Raw genomic sequence first — 15,922 nt, 5'->3', positions numbered from 1 at the left:
TTACCCTCTGGGTGGTCCAGTTAATACGGGGGAAATTTAACTCCCCAGCCAATACTACTCTGTTATTCCTACAAGTATCTGCAATCTCTCTACACATCTACTCCTCTAGTACCCGCTGGCTAATTGGGGGTCTATAATACAGTCCCAATAGAGTGATCATCCCCTTCTTGTTTCTTAAGTTCTAATCATATGGCCTTATTTGATGACGCCCTAAGAATACCCTCTCTAAGCACTGTTGTTATGTCCTCCCTTATGAAAGGGGCAACTCCCCCTCCTCACTTACTTGTACTTCTGTCAGGCCTGTAGCTTCTGTATCCAGGAACCCTGACCTGCCAGTCCTGCTCTTCCCTCAGCCCTGTTTCTGTTATGGATGTAACGTCCCAGACCCCCGAGCCAATCCTTGCCATAAGCTCATCTTCCTTACCAGTCAGATGTTGGATGAGAGGGTGGAGGGGACATGGGAAAGTGCTTTAAGAAGGTGGTCTTCAATTGGGAAATGAAGCTAGCATGGGGTGCACAGACAGGGCAAGTAACAATATTGTGGTGGGAGTGTGGTTGTGCATAGGGCTGGAGTTGTGATGAAGAATGATACAGCGGGAAAGAGAGGGACAGTGCTGTGTGGGGGGAGGGAGCAGGGTGGCACTGTGTAAGGGGAGGGCAGGGGGCAGTACTGGGTTGAGGGAGGGGCAGTGGTGGTGCGGAGAGGGTGCATGGTAACGCTGAGAGTAGGCATTAGGGGCTATGTGGGCGGAGTGCGGTTGTTGTGGGTTGACGGTGGGGATAGATGCTGAGTGTGGGTGCTGGAAGATAAATTCATCTGATGGGCATAGTACACTCTTTTTTCTTGTCCTCATTGACATTGAAAAATTTGGTCACTTTGTACCTCTTTCTTTTTGGGATTGACCTGTAACATTTCCTCCTGACCAATTGCTATCATTCTCTCATAGTTTTACCTGTACTGGCTGGATTCTCAGTCATCCCAATGAAGCTAACCTCTTCCATTTTGGACGTTCAATTCAGGTTGTTCCTTGCTCTTTACTGAGACGTTACAGTGTGGTGATCACTTTTACCGAATTTGTCCTTCACAAACACTTGATCTACTTGGTCCACCTTTTCTCTCACAATCAATCCAGCAATTATTCCTCCAGCAAGGAAGTTAGACGTAAGCTTTGTGTGTCTGGGGAACGTATGTGGATTTCCAAAAAAGTGCCATATAAAAGAGTTTGTGGTGTCGGGAGTGATAGTAGAGCACTGGCTAACCAGCAGGAAACAGTGAGTCACAATAAGTAGATCTTTCCCAGGTTGGCAAAAAGTAACTCATGTCTTGTCACAGGGATAAGTGCTGGGGCCACAATTAATTACAATCTGTATCAAGTGACTTTGTTGAAGAGATACTGTGTACTATTGAAATTTGCCACTTGTACAAAGGTACAGTAGCTAGGAAAGCAAGTTGTGAAGAAGTTACAACGAGATTTAGAATTCGCCTTTATTGTCACAGGTACTCAATGAGTATAGTGAAAAGTTTATACGTTGCCACTTACAAGGGAGAGTGGTGAAATCAGAGGTCCACAATGATGATCTGGGGTTGTGGATCTAGGTCCCATCACAGCAGCGGGTAATATTTCGATGCAATGAGTTATTTGCAAGCTGGTCTGTACAATGGTGGCCATAAAATTGCCATAGTTTGTCCAAGCCTGTCCCAATCACTATAGCCGTTTTGGGGAAGGTAATCTGCTGTCCAACTGTCATGTGACTCCAGAGTTTGCCCTGAAAAAGCCTCTCAGTTCAAAGGCATTTAGTGATGGGCAACAAATGCCAGCCTTGCCAGTGATACTTTCACTCATGAAATAATTAGTTTTTAAACAGTAGATAATTGAAATCAGTGGGTGAAAATTTGGCAGATGAGGAATTTGAGATTGCCTTCTCTGGCAGGAAGAATGGATAAACAGAAGTTGAGTTTGACAGACTGCAGAATGCTGTGGTGCAGAGAAAGTTGGCTGTCATTGTATATGAATGTGGTGCAGTGGTAGTGTCCTTACCACTGGACTAAGCGGCTTGAGGTTCAAGTCCCACCTACTCCACAGGTATAGAATAGCATTTCCAAATAGGTTGATTAAGGAGGAAAAAATTGGCATATGAGTTGTAACAAACTGTGTACATAGTGCAAGTCTTTAAGAAATATAGTGTGAGGGGCATGGAGTTTAAAAGTAGGGAAGTCTTGCTACAACAGCATAGGGCATTGGTGTGGAATGTTATTCTCTTTACCTAAGGAGAGATACGCATTCATTGGAGACAGTTCAGAGATGAATCCTGGGTTGAAGGGGTTGGCTGATGAGGAAAAGTTTGGGAAGGTTGGGTCGATTCTCACTGGTGTTTAGAAAAATGAGAGGTAATTGCATTGAAAGTTGTAAGATCCTGAGGGGGCTTGACAAGCTAGACACTGGTGAAATGTTTCCCTTTCATGGGGAGAGGTGGAAGAGGGAGCGCTTTCAGAATAAGGGGGCTACTATTGAATACTGAGATGATAAAGAATTTCTTCAGGCAATAATTTGGAAATTTGCTCCCAAGACAGCGGTTAAGACCAGGCACAGAATATTCAAGGGGGGAAAATGGAGTTCAGGTCTTGAACAGATCAACCATGATCTTGCCGAATATTGCCAAAATTTGATTCTTTCCCTTTTCATGGCAGATGAAGTCACTACAGGGACAGCATTTGCCATCCATCCTTAATACCCTTATCCTGCCATTTCAGAGGGCAGCTGAAAGTCAAGCACGCTGCTGTGGTAGAGAGTCACATGTGGACCAGACCAGGTCAGGGTGATAGATTGCCTTTCCTAAAGGACATTAGTAACCAAGAGGGAGAGCAGTCTATAATAGTTATCACAGTTATCATTACTAAGACCAACTTTGTAATTCTGCTACATGCCATGCTGGGATTTGAACCAATGTCCCCAGAAAGTTGTCTTGGGCCTCTGGATTATTTGTGCAGTGACCATAAGATGTAGGAGCAGAAGGTGACCATTCAGCCCACTAGAGATTACGGGTGATCTGATCATCCTCAACTCCACTTTCCTGCTTTTTCCCCATAACCCCTGATTCCATTCATGATTAAGAACCTGTTTGTCTTAACCATGAATATAGTTAATAACACAGCCTTGACAACTCTCAAGTAAAGAATTCCAAAGTTCACTACTCTCAGGGAGAAAAAATCCTCTTCATCTCTGTCCAAACTGAGCAACTCTTACTCTGCAATATTGCCCCTGTTGTTGAACAGTGATCCCTAGTTCTCAATTTTCCAATAAGAGGAAACACCCTGTCTATATCTATCTGGTCAGGACCTCTTAGGATCTTGTATGTTTTGATCAAGTCGTCTCTTACTCTTCTAAATTCCACACAAGCAAAACCTGTACAACCTTTCCGCATTGGACTATCCTCTCATTTCAAATATTAGATTGTTAAACATTCACTGAGCTGCCTGCAACACGTTTCCATCCTTCCTCAAATAAGGAGACCAGTTCTCTACATATAGCATCACCAATGCACTGTATAACTGAAGCATTATCTCCCTACCCTAGCATTCAATTCCTCTCACAACAGGCCATAATATTCTGAGATTTCCTGATTGCTTGCTGTTCTTGCATGCTATAATTCTGCAGTCAGGCATCTGAGCTCTGCAATCTTTCACCATGCATATCTTTCACTTTTTTATTTCTCCTGCCAAGGTGGGCTTTTACTCAAATTGTACTCTGTTTGCTCCACCTTGACGCACAGAATCTGTCTGTACATTTTTTTGTAACCTCCTTACGTCCCCTTCAAACCTTATGTTCCTACCCACTTTTGCATCATCAGCAAGGTTTGCCCACATACCTTGAATCCTTTATTAAATTAATTTTTACAGATCATAAAGAGATGAGGGCCTGACATTGATCTCCATGGTGCTGTGCTTGTGAAATCCTAGCAGCTTGAAAAAGGCCTGTATATTCCTACACTATTTCCTGCTAGTTAGCCAATCTTCTATCCATGCCAGTAAGCTACCTCCTATACTTGGAGCTGCTTTTTTCCACAACAACCTTTGATGTGCCACTTAATCAAATGCCTTCTGGAAAGCTAAGTACAATTTTAACCAAATGTATTCTGTCTTTATCTTCTCTAGGGCTTTTATCTCTCTCCCCTTCTACAATGCATCCTGAAACAATACTCCCACGCCAGCTCCCTTTTTCCCTCCCATACTTTTTGTAAATGCTTCCTATATTGGTATGTTAAGGTTCCAGTTTTTTCCATTTTTAAGTTGTGCTTCCATTCTTGCCACTATTTCCTACTCCCACATGGCTATTTGAGTCTGTTGCTCTCTCCTCTTATTCACCATATTTGTGTGTTTAGAGATAGATATTCTAATGTGGCCCTGTATTCCTCATAGACCTCCTTAGTCTGTTCTTATGTAATGTGGACCTACTTTCTTCTCTAACACAATTCAACACTGTCATTGCTTTATGCATCTTATTCCACATTTGCAGTAGACTGGTGACAAGCCCCTCCCAATTTAGTTCAACTCCTGCCCAACTACACTATTGTTTAGTAGAATCATGATTGGGAGGCTGCTTCTTCTGCTGGAGTATATACAGGCCCCTGGGCCAGAGAATTCCAAAACTTTACCATCTTCTGAATGAGAAGAGTTCTCCCCATCTCAGCCTAGGGCCACATTCTCATTTGGATTGGGATGAGCTGGAATATCTGGAATCAGGGTGATGGTCTTTTGGAATTCTCAACCCCGGAGAACTGTGAAAACTCCAACTTTGAGCATATTCGAGGTGGAAGTTTACAGAAGTTAGTGTAGAAGTGTTTTTTTTATTATTATTTCACTGGGATGTGTGTGTCCAGCCATCTCAGAAGGCAGTTAAGAGTCAGCCACATTGCTTTGGATCTGGAGTCACATGGAGGCGAGACGAGGTAAGGACGGCAGATTTATACCTATCTTATACTATCTTCCACCCTCTTCCAATGGGCAGAAGATATAAAAGTTTGAATATACGAATGATTAGATTCAAGAATAGCTTCTTCCCTGCTGTTTAGCAGACTTTTGAACAGACCTCTCAAATGTTAATTCTGATGTCTCTCTCTGTGGCTGTAACACTGCATCCTGCACTCTGTTCTGCTACCCTGATTCACTTTGTATGGTCCGATCTGCCTGTAGAGTATGCAAAACAACACTTCTCTCTGTATCTTGCTATGTGTGACAACAGTGAATCTATACATCAGATTTCCTTCCCTAACAGACATTAGTGAACCCAACGAGATTTTATAATTTGGCGACTGCTTCTTGGTTGCTATTACTGAGATTAGTTTGATATTCCAGATTTTAAATTATTGAGTTTAAATCCCTCTAGCGTTGGTCATTAAAATATATCAGGAATAGCAAACATCCTTAAGCTAACTCCTGCAGAGCTGCACTCCATAGTGTCCTAAACCTGAAAAACGTCCATCAACTTTCAGCCACTGTGCTCATTCTGTATACATATTGCAACTAAATAGCCAGCAATTACCTGCGCTTGTTCAGATCTCTGGGATCCACTTTGACTTTGCTTTTCTCAGTTCTAGACATTGGGGTGAATCTTAAATGCAGTGGCGGAGTGAGAGGGTGGATGGTGAGGTGGACCAGGATGTGGTCAATATGCCTATGAACAATGGCGGTGCATTTTCCATACCACAACGGGAGCTACTGTTAACCTTACACAGGTCAACGCGGGACATGTCAACGAGCTGGTTATAATGACTGAGAGTAGAAGGCCTCAACATGAAATGACATGTGCTAATTGCTCGTCCCAACTACATTGCTTCAAAAAACTTCAAGGCACAATTAATTGTGGAATGGGGACGGGTTGGGGTGGTAGGGGCATTCATTAGAGAGCTCAGAGAACAATGCCTTGTCACCCTGTTCCCAGCATTTCAGTCATTCAGATGTCACCTGACCCTGGCAGCCTGCAATTCATGCAGTCGATCGCCATGGAGATGCCCTGGCTGCCAGGTAACCGTCCATTATTTTGTTCAAATTTTTCCATATGAAATTGCTCGATTGTCAAAGCAAAGAGAAAGAGATTCCATCAATGATGCAGTCCAGGGGAAGGTTTGCAGACCATCAAAATTGCAAGACTGAGGGAGCAGAAATGGGCCGTTTTGCCCATCAAGTCTACTCGGCCATTCAACGAGATTGTGACAGATCTGATCATTCTCATCTCCACTTAACTGCTTTTCCCCCATAACCCTTGATTAGAAATTTGTCTGTCTCAGCTTTGAACATACTTAATGACCCAGCCTCAACAGCCTTTTGTGGTGAAGAATTACACAGAATCACCCAGCTCTGAGAGAAGAAATTCCTCCTCGTCTCTGTCTTACATGGGCAACCACTTCTTTTGATCTAATGCACTGTGGTCCTAGATTTTTTTTCCCAATAGGGGAACCAACCTGTCAACATCTACCCCATCAAGTCCCCTCAGAATCCTGTTTGTTTCGATAATGCCACCTCTCATTCTTCTAAATTGCAAAGAACATAGGCTCAATCTACTCGACCTGTCCTCGGAACACAGTCCCTCCATACCTGGGATCAGCCAAGTAAACGTTGCCTGGACTGCCCACAATGCCACTTTATCTTCCCTTAGATAAGGGGCCCCAAACTGTTACAGTTCTCCAGCTGTGATTTTTGTAAAACTTTGGTAAAGTTTGTATCAAAACCTCTCGACTGTTTTTAACTCCACTACCTTTGAAATAAAGGCCAATATGTTACTTGTCTTTCTAATTACCCACTGAACTTGGATGCTTTTTTTGTTTCTTAGACAAGAACACCCTAAACCTTCTGTCCTGTAGCTTTCTGCAGTCTTTTTTCCATTCCACTAATATTCAGCTCCTCTATTCTTCCCACCAAAATGTGTAACTTTACATTTCCCCATATTATTATTCCATCTGCTAAGTTTTGCCACTCTTTTAACCTGCCTATATCCTTTTGCAGACTGTGACATCTTTACCACTTGCCTTCCCACCTATTTTTCTGCCATCTTCAAACTTGCTAATTGTACATTCAATTTCCACATCCAGATCTTTGGCACAATTATCAACTGAGTCCCAGTGCCCCCTTCTTGTTCCGTTTAATGCTGCACAATGTTACCATTCAAGTATATGTCCAAAGAGAAAAGCATCATGGGAGACAGAACAAACAGGGAGCTACAAGAAGAGAACTAACAGGAGAAACAGGCAAAATGAGAAAAAAGGGACTTGTGGGAACAGAAGACAAGAGGAACAGAGGAAGAAGCAGAGACTGAGATAAATATAAGGGGAAGCAGTGGGGAAGAATTAGATTGAAAAGTAGACGGCTATGAAACACTGACTGATGTGACGTTTTGGGAACAGTATTAGAAGCTGGTGTGTTATACACTGAGTTCCTGTAGGTTCTACTTCCCTCCTCAGATTCAAGAAAAGTCACTCACTGCAAATTCCAGCATCGCTGTTATTCCTTCTAGAACTTCATTACGACTGTGACTGCAGACGTGGCCGCAGCTAATTCAATTTGACCTTCCTTTCCTTGCTGTAGTTGATGGCTCAACTCCTTCCTGTTCTGCCCTCCCTCTCTCCTATCCCTTTCTTTTTCCACGCCCACTGTCTTCTCTACCTGGAAGGCCAACTGCGAGTCCTCATCAGCATGCCTTCCTGGGCAAAGAGGTTTTTTGTATTAAACTCCACACCAGGCAATTAAGTATGTTAGATAGACTGTTCTTGGTGTGGGTGTACACTGGTCCCTTCAGGTATCAGGACACGTGGATAAAGTGCTTAAGAAGGGATATAGGAAGCTTGCTTTCATTAGCCGAGGCGTAGAATTTTAAGAGCAGTATACTGGAACTGTATAAAACATTGGTTAGGTCCCCCACAGCTGGAGTCATTAGGTGCAGGTCTAGAATCCACATTATAGGAGGGATGTTATAGTGCCGGAGAAGGGGGCAGAGGAGATGTACCAGGATGTTGCCTGGTCTGGAGAATTGCAGTTACGAAGAGAGATTGGGCAGACTGGGGTTGTTTTCCCTTAGAGCAGTGGAAATTTAGAAGGAACATGATGGACATGTATAAAATTTTGAGGGGCATAGATAGGGTAGACAGGAAGAAACCTTTCCCCTTGGTGGGGAATCAATAACAGGGGGTATAGGTTTAAGACAGGGGCAGGAGGTTTAGAGGAGGTGTGAGGAAAAACATTTTCACCCATAGGTAGAACTTGCTGCCTGTAAGGATGGGAGAGACAGAAACTCTCAGGCACACAAGGCTATGGGCCAAGAAATGGGATTGGAATAGTTAGGCGGTTGTTTTTGACTGACACAGGCATGATGAGCTGAAGGACCTTTTACTGTGCTGTGGATCTCCATGACTGACACCCCAGTGCTGCACTTTGCAGGAGACAGATCTTTATCAGATCCCTCAATTTTACCAACTTCAAATATTGCTCAAGGTAAAGAGCAGGCATCCCCTACTCTGGGTACCAGAAAGCTGATTGGTTTAACAGTTAATTTGAAAGCTAACCTGTCTGAGAATACACGCCTCTGTCAGTAATTCACAGAGATTGATGGCAAAGTCTTTGGGAGCCACTTGCTGGAGTGGTCTGTGAACTGATTTGACTCAGTGGGAGAAGTTGTGAATGTTTAATCTCGAACAAAACAGTCACAGATCAAGCAAATGGGAAGAGATGGAAAAAGGAAGAGAAAGAAGAGAGCGAGAGAGAGAGAGAGAGGGAGAGACATACAGACAGCCTGGGGCCATACTGTGACAAATGGTAAAAATAATCATTCTAAGAGGCATCAAACTGAATGAGCCCAGGGGACTCTAATGAGTGGCATTTCAAAACCTCGTCAATATTTAACATCTTGCAATGAGGAACGCTTGAGGAGGTTGACCAGGTTAGAATGCACATAAAACAAACAGTGCTCAAAGAATCCCTCAAACTGACAGATGTCCCTCAAAGCAAGAGAATATAAAATTACACAACAGAAAATGTTTTTCTGCTTTACTTATGGTGTTTATGGGAGGCCATGAGGGAGATAAAATGAAAGGAATTGTCTGTCACAGAGACAACAGGATGTTAAATTATGCAGTTAATGTTCAGTAACAATCATTCCCTGTGGACCAGCTTGTTCAGCTGCTGTTCAGTTTGGATGTTCTGCAGACCCCTCTACAACTCTTTAGTCCCATGTGACTGGCTTACAGTTTGTTTCAGTTTACGGCACTGACCATTACCATTGCCATAATCACCGTCAACATCAGCGCTACCAATGTAACCATCACCACCACGATCACTGTAAACGCCAACATCCTACTGTAACCATCACCACCACAACACCAACATCCCACTATAACCATCACCACACAACACTAACATCCCACTGTAACTGTCACCACCGCAACATCAACATCCTACTGTGACCATCACAACCATGATCAATGTAAACATCAATATCCCACTGTAACCATCGCCACCACAACATCAACATCCTACTATAACCACCACCACCACGATCACTGTAAACACCAACATCCTACTGTAACCATCACCATCACATCAACATCCCATTATAACCATCACCACCATGATCACCACAACATCAACATCCCACTGTAACCATCGCCACCACAACATCAACATCCTACTATAACCACCACCACCACGATCACTGTAAACACCAACATCCTACTGTAACCATCACCATCACATCAACATCCCATTATAACCATCACCACCATGATCACCACAACATCAACATCCCACTGTAACCATCGCCACCACAACGCCAACATCCCACTGTAACTGTCACCACACAACATCAACATCCCACTGTAACTAACACCACCACAATCACCACAACACCAACATCCCACTGTAACCATCACCACCACGATCACTGTAAACATCAACACCACCACTTCGACCATCATCAGCACTGCAATCATTGTCACTGCAACCATCACTACTACCATCACCAGTAGCACTGCAGCCATCACCACCACTGCACCCACCATCACAAGCAATGTAGCAGCCATTACCATGGCAACTGTCATCACCACCATTGCTCCAGAATTCACCCTTTGCTAGCCAAGCTGCCCTAGTACAGCTACAACACTGGCAACTACCGAGCAATGTGTAAAATTCTTTGTAGGAAGCTGGGTAAGTGCAAGCTGGCCTCATCAGCCTTTTGTCCATCATTAGCAAACTGATACAAGATGTCATTGGTATGCTATTGAGCAACACTTTCTCAGCAAGAACCTGTTGCCCAATGCTCAGTTTGAGTTCTGCCTGCTTCAGACTCATTCAATCTTCACCAAATTCTGCACATAAGAGCTGGCTTCAAGAGATGAGGCAATTCCCATCACCTACCTACCTCAAATTCATCCACACCTTCTTCCTCTATCTCTCAATCCCACTCATCACCATGTATTTCTCCAACCAACCCACCCAGCTTCTCTCTGATTTAGGATTACCCCCTATAACCACCTTCTCCCAGTCTCGCCCAATGCCACCCCTTCACCTTCTCCCCATCTCCCCCGATCCCACCACCTCACCTTCTCCCTGCCTCCCTCAATCCCACTGCCTCACCTTCTCCCCGTCTTCCTCAATCCCACTGCCTCACTCTCTCCCCGTGTCCCCCGATCCCACCGCCTCACCTTCTCCCTGTATCCCTCAATCCCACCACCTGACTTATTCTCCATATCTCTCAATACTCCATATTCCTCCCAAGATTCCCCAAAGCTGTTGAGAAACTGCAGCTCAAGTTTATTGAGCTCTGGTTTAACTCCACCTGAAAAAAGTTGCATCAGGTACTTTCATGGCTTCTCGGGGAAACAGCTAGGATTGGGCAGGTACAGTGCCAAACCTGTGGATGCACCTCGGATGAACGGATCCCAGGTGGAAGAACATGTTGCATAGCTTTGAAATTGCTTTGAAATGAATGATAAGTGGCTGATTCGAGTGAGATATTTGATGGGGTTGAGACTGAGAAGCAATTTTTTTGTAGGGGTAACACTCAGAAGTGGCTGATGGCATTTTAAAATTGGAGCCAGGCTGTTTGCCAGCACGTCCTCTGTATCAATTTCAGTTCCCCAAAGGCTGGTGAACATCTGGTACTGACCCTTTCAAAATGCAGTGGGTAAATGGTTAAAAATCTGGGGCTCCATTGGAGGTTTCAGTCAATACTGGGATGCTTGCGTTTTTCTTAGGCTAGAGTTTCATTGAGATGTGGAAGGGCAATGATGTTCACTTGGACACGGATCAGCCCAATTTGTGTGAGTGCTGGAGCAAACTCAAGGGACTGAATAAAACCATAGAAGCTAGGAGCAGGGAGTCTGCCATTCAGCCCTTTGAGCTTGTTCCACCAGTCAGTACTTATCCTCCAACTCAGCCCCTTTTCCTCCTGAAACCATTTGATCCCTAAGAGCTGTGTATAATTCCTTCTTGCAAACATTCAATGTTTTGGCTTCAACTATTTTCTATGGCAGAGAATTCCATAGGCTCACTACTCTCTGGGTGAGGACATTTCTCCTCGTCTAAATCCCAAATGGCTGTCCTTAAACTGGTTCTGATCCCTGGTTCTGAACTCCCCGGTCATTGGGAACATCCTTCCAGTGATTACGTTACTTCATCCAGTTTGAATTTTTATTAGTTTCTGTGAGAACTCACCCACCATTCTGCAGAACTCCAGTGAATACAATCCCGACCGATTCAGTCTCTCTTCATAAGTTTTAGCCCTGCCTCCCCCGACCTCCCGTGCCCCAATTTACCGAAGCTGTTGTCAGGAACGATTTAATGTGTGGGGCGATGAGATGAGCCTTGATGTTCCTGGTGAGAATGCATGGAGCAGCAAAAATGTGCAGGAATCTGGTTGTTCTGAGGTGATGAAAGGGTATATTCAGGGTCTTTGAAGGGACAAGCAAACTTTACATGCGGCTGGCATTTGAGGTTGGCAACCAGGTTTCCTGGGTGAGGAAACCAGCAGAGTCTAGGAGCGGTATCCGGAACGTGTTTGTACAACGCAGCCTGGTGACTGGGGCAGAGTGTTATCTCAGCGGGAGTGATTAATATCCCTGCAAAAACAAGTTTCCATCAGTCTCCATCATCGCCAACTCGAATTAATCATTAGAGTTGCTCAATGACAAGTGACGAAGGATAAATGCAGGCTGCCACACCCCGATGAGCCAGTATTGAAGGGGGCTCGCGAGACACACTGATGAACTCTCTCTCCTTTTCTGCTTCCAGGCTCCTGGCAACAGCAGCGACACACTTCAACCTGCGAACCCTGAGGGCCGTCCGTGTGCTCCGACCCCTCAAACTGGTGTCAGGAATTCCCAGTGAGTGCACCGTTCATATCCAGCAAACTGTGTTTGAAACTTGCTCATCAGCACATGGCAGCATTATACTGAAGGGTCTTTGCTCTGACACAGAGCAGCTTCTACTCTTTTTACCTGAAAGCAAACAGAAAGTAAAGCTCTTGTCTACTTTTTAAGAACTGAAAGTAAAACACTGTCACCATTAAACACTCTCAGGTCAGGGCCAACACAGGGTTACATATAGAGCACAGCTCCCTCTAGGCTTTAAAGCTGAAAATAAAGCTTCCTGCACACTCTCAAACCGAAAATAAAGCTCTCTCTACACTGAGACAACAAGGTGTGGTGCTGGCTGAACACAGCAGGCCAAACAGCATCTGAGGAGCAGGAAAGCTGACGTTCTCCAGCATCTGCAGTTCCTATTATCTCTCTACACTGATCCCATCAAACACTCCCAGGACAGGGATAGCACAGAGTTAGATACAGAGCAAAGCCTCCCCCACACAATCCCCTGTCAAACACTCCTAGGATAGGAATAGCACAGGGTTAGTTAAGTGTAAAGCTCTCTCAACACTATCCCAATCAGATACTCCCAGGACAGGGACAGCATGAGATTAGAAACAGCATAAAGCTTCCTCTACTCTTGTAAACTGAAAGTAAAGCTTCTAAATTGAAAGCTTGACAGTGTGCCCATCAGACACTCCCAGGACAGGTACTTCGTTAAAAAAAAGTTATTTGTAGGATGTGGTGTCCCTTGCTGGCCAGCATTTCTTGCCCAGCCCTAGCTGCCCCTGGAGAAGGTGGTGATGAGCTGCCCTTTTGAAGCGCTGCTGTCCACTTGCTGTAGTTCCACATATAAGAACATAAGAAATAGAACAGAAGGGAGTGTTTTGACCTCTGAAGCTGATTGTACCATTCAACATGATCATGGCTGATCTACTTGTCGCCTTAGCCCCACTTTTCTGTTGGCCTCTCAGATAGCCCTTAGTCTATTTAATGACTTCTGCACAGATTCACCACCCTCTTGTGGAGAATTTGTGCTTCTGGCTTGATCTGACGTTATGGTCCCTGGTCCTAGACTCTCCCACAAGTGGAAACAACCTTTCCACATTTACCCTGCCAAGCCAAGTAAGAACCTTGTACATGTCAATAAGGTCTCTTCCCTTTAATGTAAACACCAACAAGCACAGGCCCAGGCTACCTGACCTCTCCTCATAAGAGAGTTCTTCCATTCCCGGAATCAACCGAATGAACTTGAACCCCATGAACATAGTACGGGATGAAATGTTTATACAGAACATTGTCAAGAAATGCACTTTGAACCAGGGATAAGACAATGATAGAGTTAATGCCATCAAAAGGAAAACAAAAATGATAGCTTAGGGACTGGCACACCCCTGGGAGCAGGCATGTTCCATCTCCCGGTTTCAAGAACAGTACTGCACAGGAACGGGCCCTTCAGCCCACAATGTTGTGCCAAACATGATACCAAATTAAACTAATCCTTTCTGCCTGCCCTGGGTCCATATCTCTGCATTCCTTGCTTATTCATGTGCTTATCTAAAAGTCCCTTAAACCCCTATTGTATCTGCCTCTACCACCACCCCTGGCAGCACATTCCAGGCTCCTACCGCTCTCTGTGTAAAAGACTTGCCCCTCACATTACCTTTGAACTTTCCCACTCTAACCTTATATGCATACCTTTTGGTTTTAGGTATTTTAACTCTGGGAAAAAGATTCTGACTGTCAACCCAATCTAAGCAACTCGTAATTTTATGGACTTAATCAAGCCTACTCCACTGCAGAGAAAACAACGCTAGCTTTTCAAGCCTCTCCTTATAGCCATACCCTCTAATCCAGGCAGTATCCTGGTAAACCTCTTCTGCATCCTCTCCAAAGCCTCCACGTCCTTCCTTTAAAGTGGCAACCAGAATTGAACACAATAGTCTAAGTGAGGTCTAACCAAAGTCTTATAAAGCTGACTGTTGTACTCAATTCCCCAAACAATAAAGGCAAGCATGCCATATACCTTCTTTACCACCCTAAGTGGCCACTTACAGGAAGCTATGGACTTCAACCCCAAGATCCCTCTGTACATCAGCATTGTTCAGGGTCCTGCCATTAACTGTTTACTTTGCCTTAATATTTGATTTCCCAAAGTGCAGCACTTCCCACTTGCCCAGATTAAACTCTATTTGCCATTTCTCTGCCTACATCTGTGACTGATCTGTATCCCACAGTATTCTTTGATAACCTTCTATGCTATCCACAACCCCACCAATCTTTGTATCATCTGCAAACTTACTAACCCACCCATCTACATTGTCATGTAAGTCACTTATGTAAATCACCAACAGCAGTGGTCCCAATATGGATCCCTGTGGAACACCACTAACCATGAACCTACAGCTGGAAAAACACCATTCCACCACTATCCTCTGCTTTCTATGGGCAAACCAATTCTAAAGTGAGTGAGAACATTGACGATATCCTAAGCATCATCTTCTAAAGTTTGTCACTTGGAATACCATTTGATTTATCGCATAATTTGAGTGGTCACTTGGTTATATCAGGAACAGCAGGAATTACAGACCAGATAGACTGACATCCACGGTTTCAAAGTTATTAAGGGCTTTTATTTCTTTATTTTACTAATTTCGTCCGTCAGAATCTGTACCTAGGTCCATTGTTACCTAAGATGGTGCTGCAAGTGGCAACTTGTAAACTTTTCACTGTACTCATGTGAGTACATGTAACAGTAAAACTAATTCTAATTTTAACGGGGAAGCAGTTTATACCCATTTCAATATGGAATTCACCAGTTTCAAAATCTACCCACCCTCAGCCTCATCCCATGTCCAACCCTCCCTCTCATTCCCATCTCCTTGACATGACACAATTTGTCCATCTTTTCTCCCAACTATCCACACCACCCTTCCTACTGACTCATCCCCACTACCCCCTACCTGCACCCACCTATCACCAATCCATCTACCTTCCCCCAGCCCCATCCTTGGTCCCTCTATTTATTTCCCAGCCCTCTTCACTCCTCCCCAGTCCTGATGTCACGTCCCGACCTGGAACATCAACTTTCCTACTCATCTGATGCTGCCCGTCCTGCTGTATTCCACCAGCTCCAAACTGTATTGACCCAGGCTTCAAGTTGTTGTGTGCCTGCTCATCATCATTTTTTAAAAATGACTGACCAATAGCCAATCTTAATATCTACAATAGGAAGGGATAGAAATTCTGCTTTACTCGCACAAACTCCATGCTGGACCACTCTTCTGCGTTTTGACGTGAGCAGATCTGGACTCGACATTTTAGGGACAAAGCAAACGCATTCCGGATTTATAAGAATGATATCTAGATACCAAGGATTAAAGTACAAGGAGATATTACACAAAAGAGGGATGCTCTTGCCAAATACATGACCTCCCATTTCTTCAGATTGAATTCCAATTGCCCCTTCTCTGCCCACTTAACCAAACCGGTATCATCCCAAGGTTTCTTTACATATTCCTTTTAAATTACTGCTACTATCTGATCTGTTTTGTCACTTTTTGCTGTTTTTTAAAAT

The 15,922-nt window shown here is 44.1% G+C and overlaps 1 protein-coding gene across 1 annotated transcript in view; it reads left to right on the top strand.

The window, feature by feature from the left end:
• Positions 1–15,922, top strand: part of LOC125456615 (probable voltage-dependent R-type calcium channel subunit alpha-1E) — a 714,016-nt gene that overhangs the window by 221,305 nt on the left and 476,789 nt on the right. Inside the window, exon 6 of the mRNA XM_059647713.1 lies at positions 12,275–12,366. Coding sequence (XP_059503696.1) covers positions 12,275–12,366 — 92 coding nt within the window. The remainder of the gene's footprint in view (positions 1–12,274; positions 12,367–15,922) is intronic.

This window comes from Stegostoma tigrinum, chromosome 8, assembly GCF_030684315.1.
Source record: "Stegostoma tigrinum isolate sSteTig4 chromosome 8, sSteTig4.hap1, whole genome shotgun sequence".
Taxonomy (NCBI): Eukaryota; Metazoa; Chordata; class Chondrichthyes; order Orectolobiformes; family Stegostomatidae; genus Stegostoma; species Stegostoma tigrinum.
This window is presented reverse-complemented; position numbering and strand designations above follow the sequence as displayed.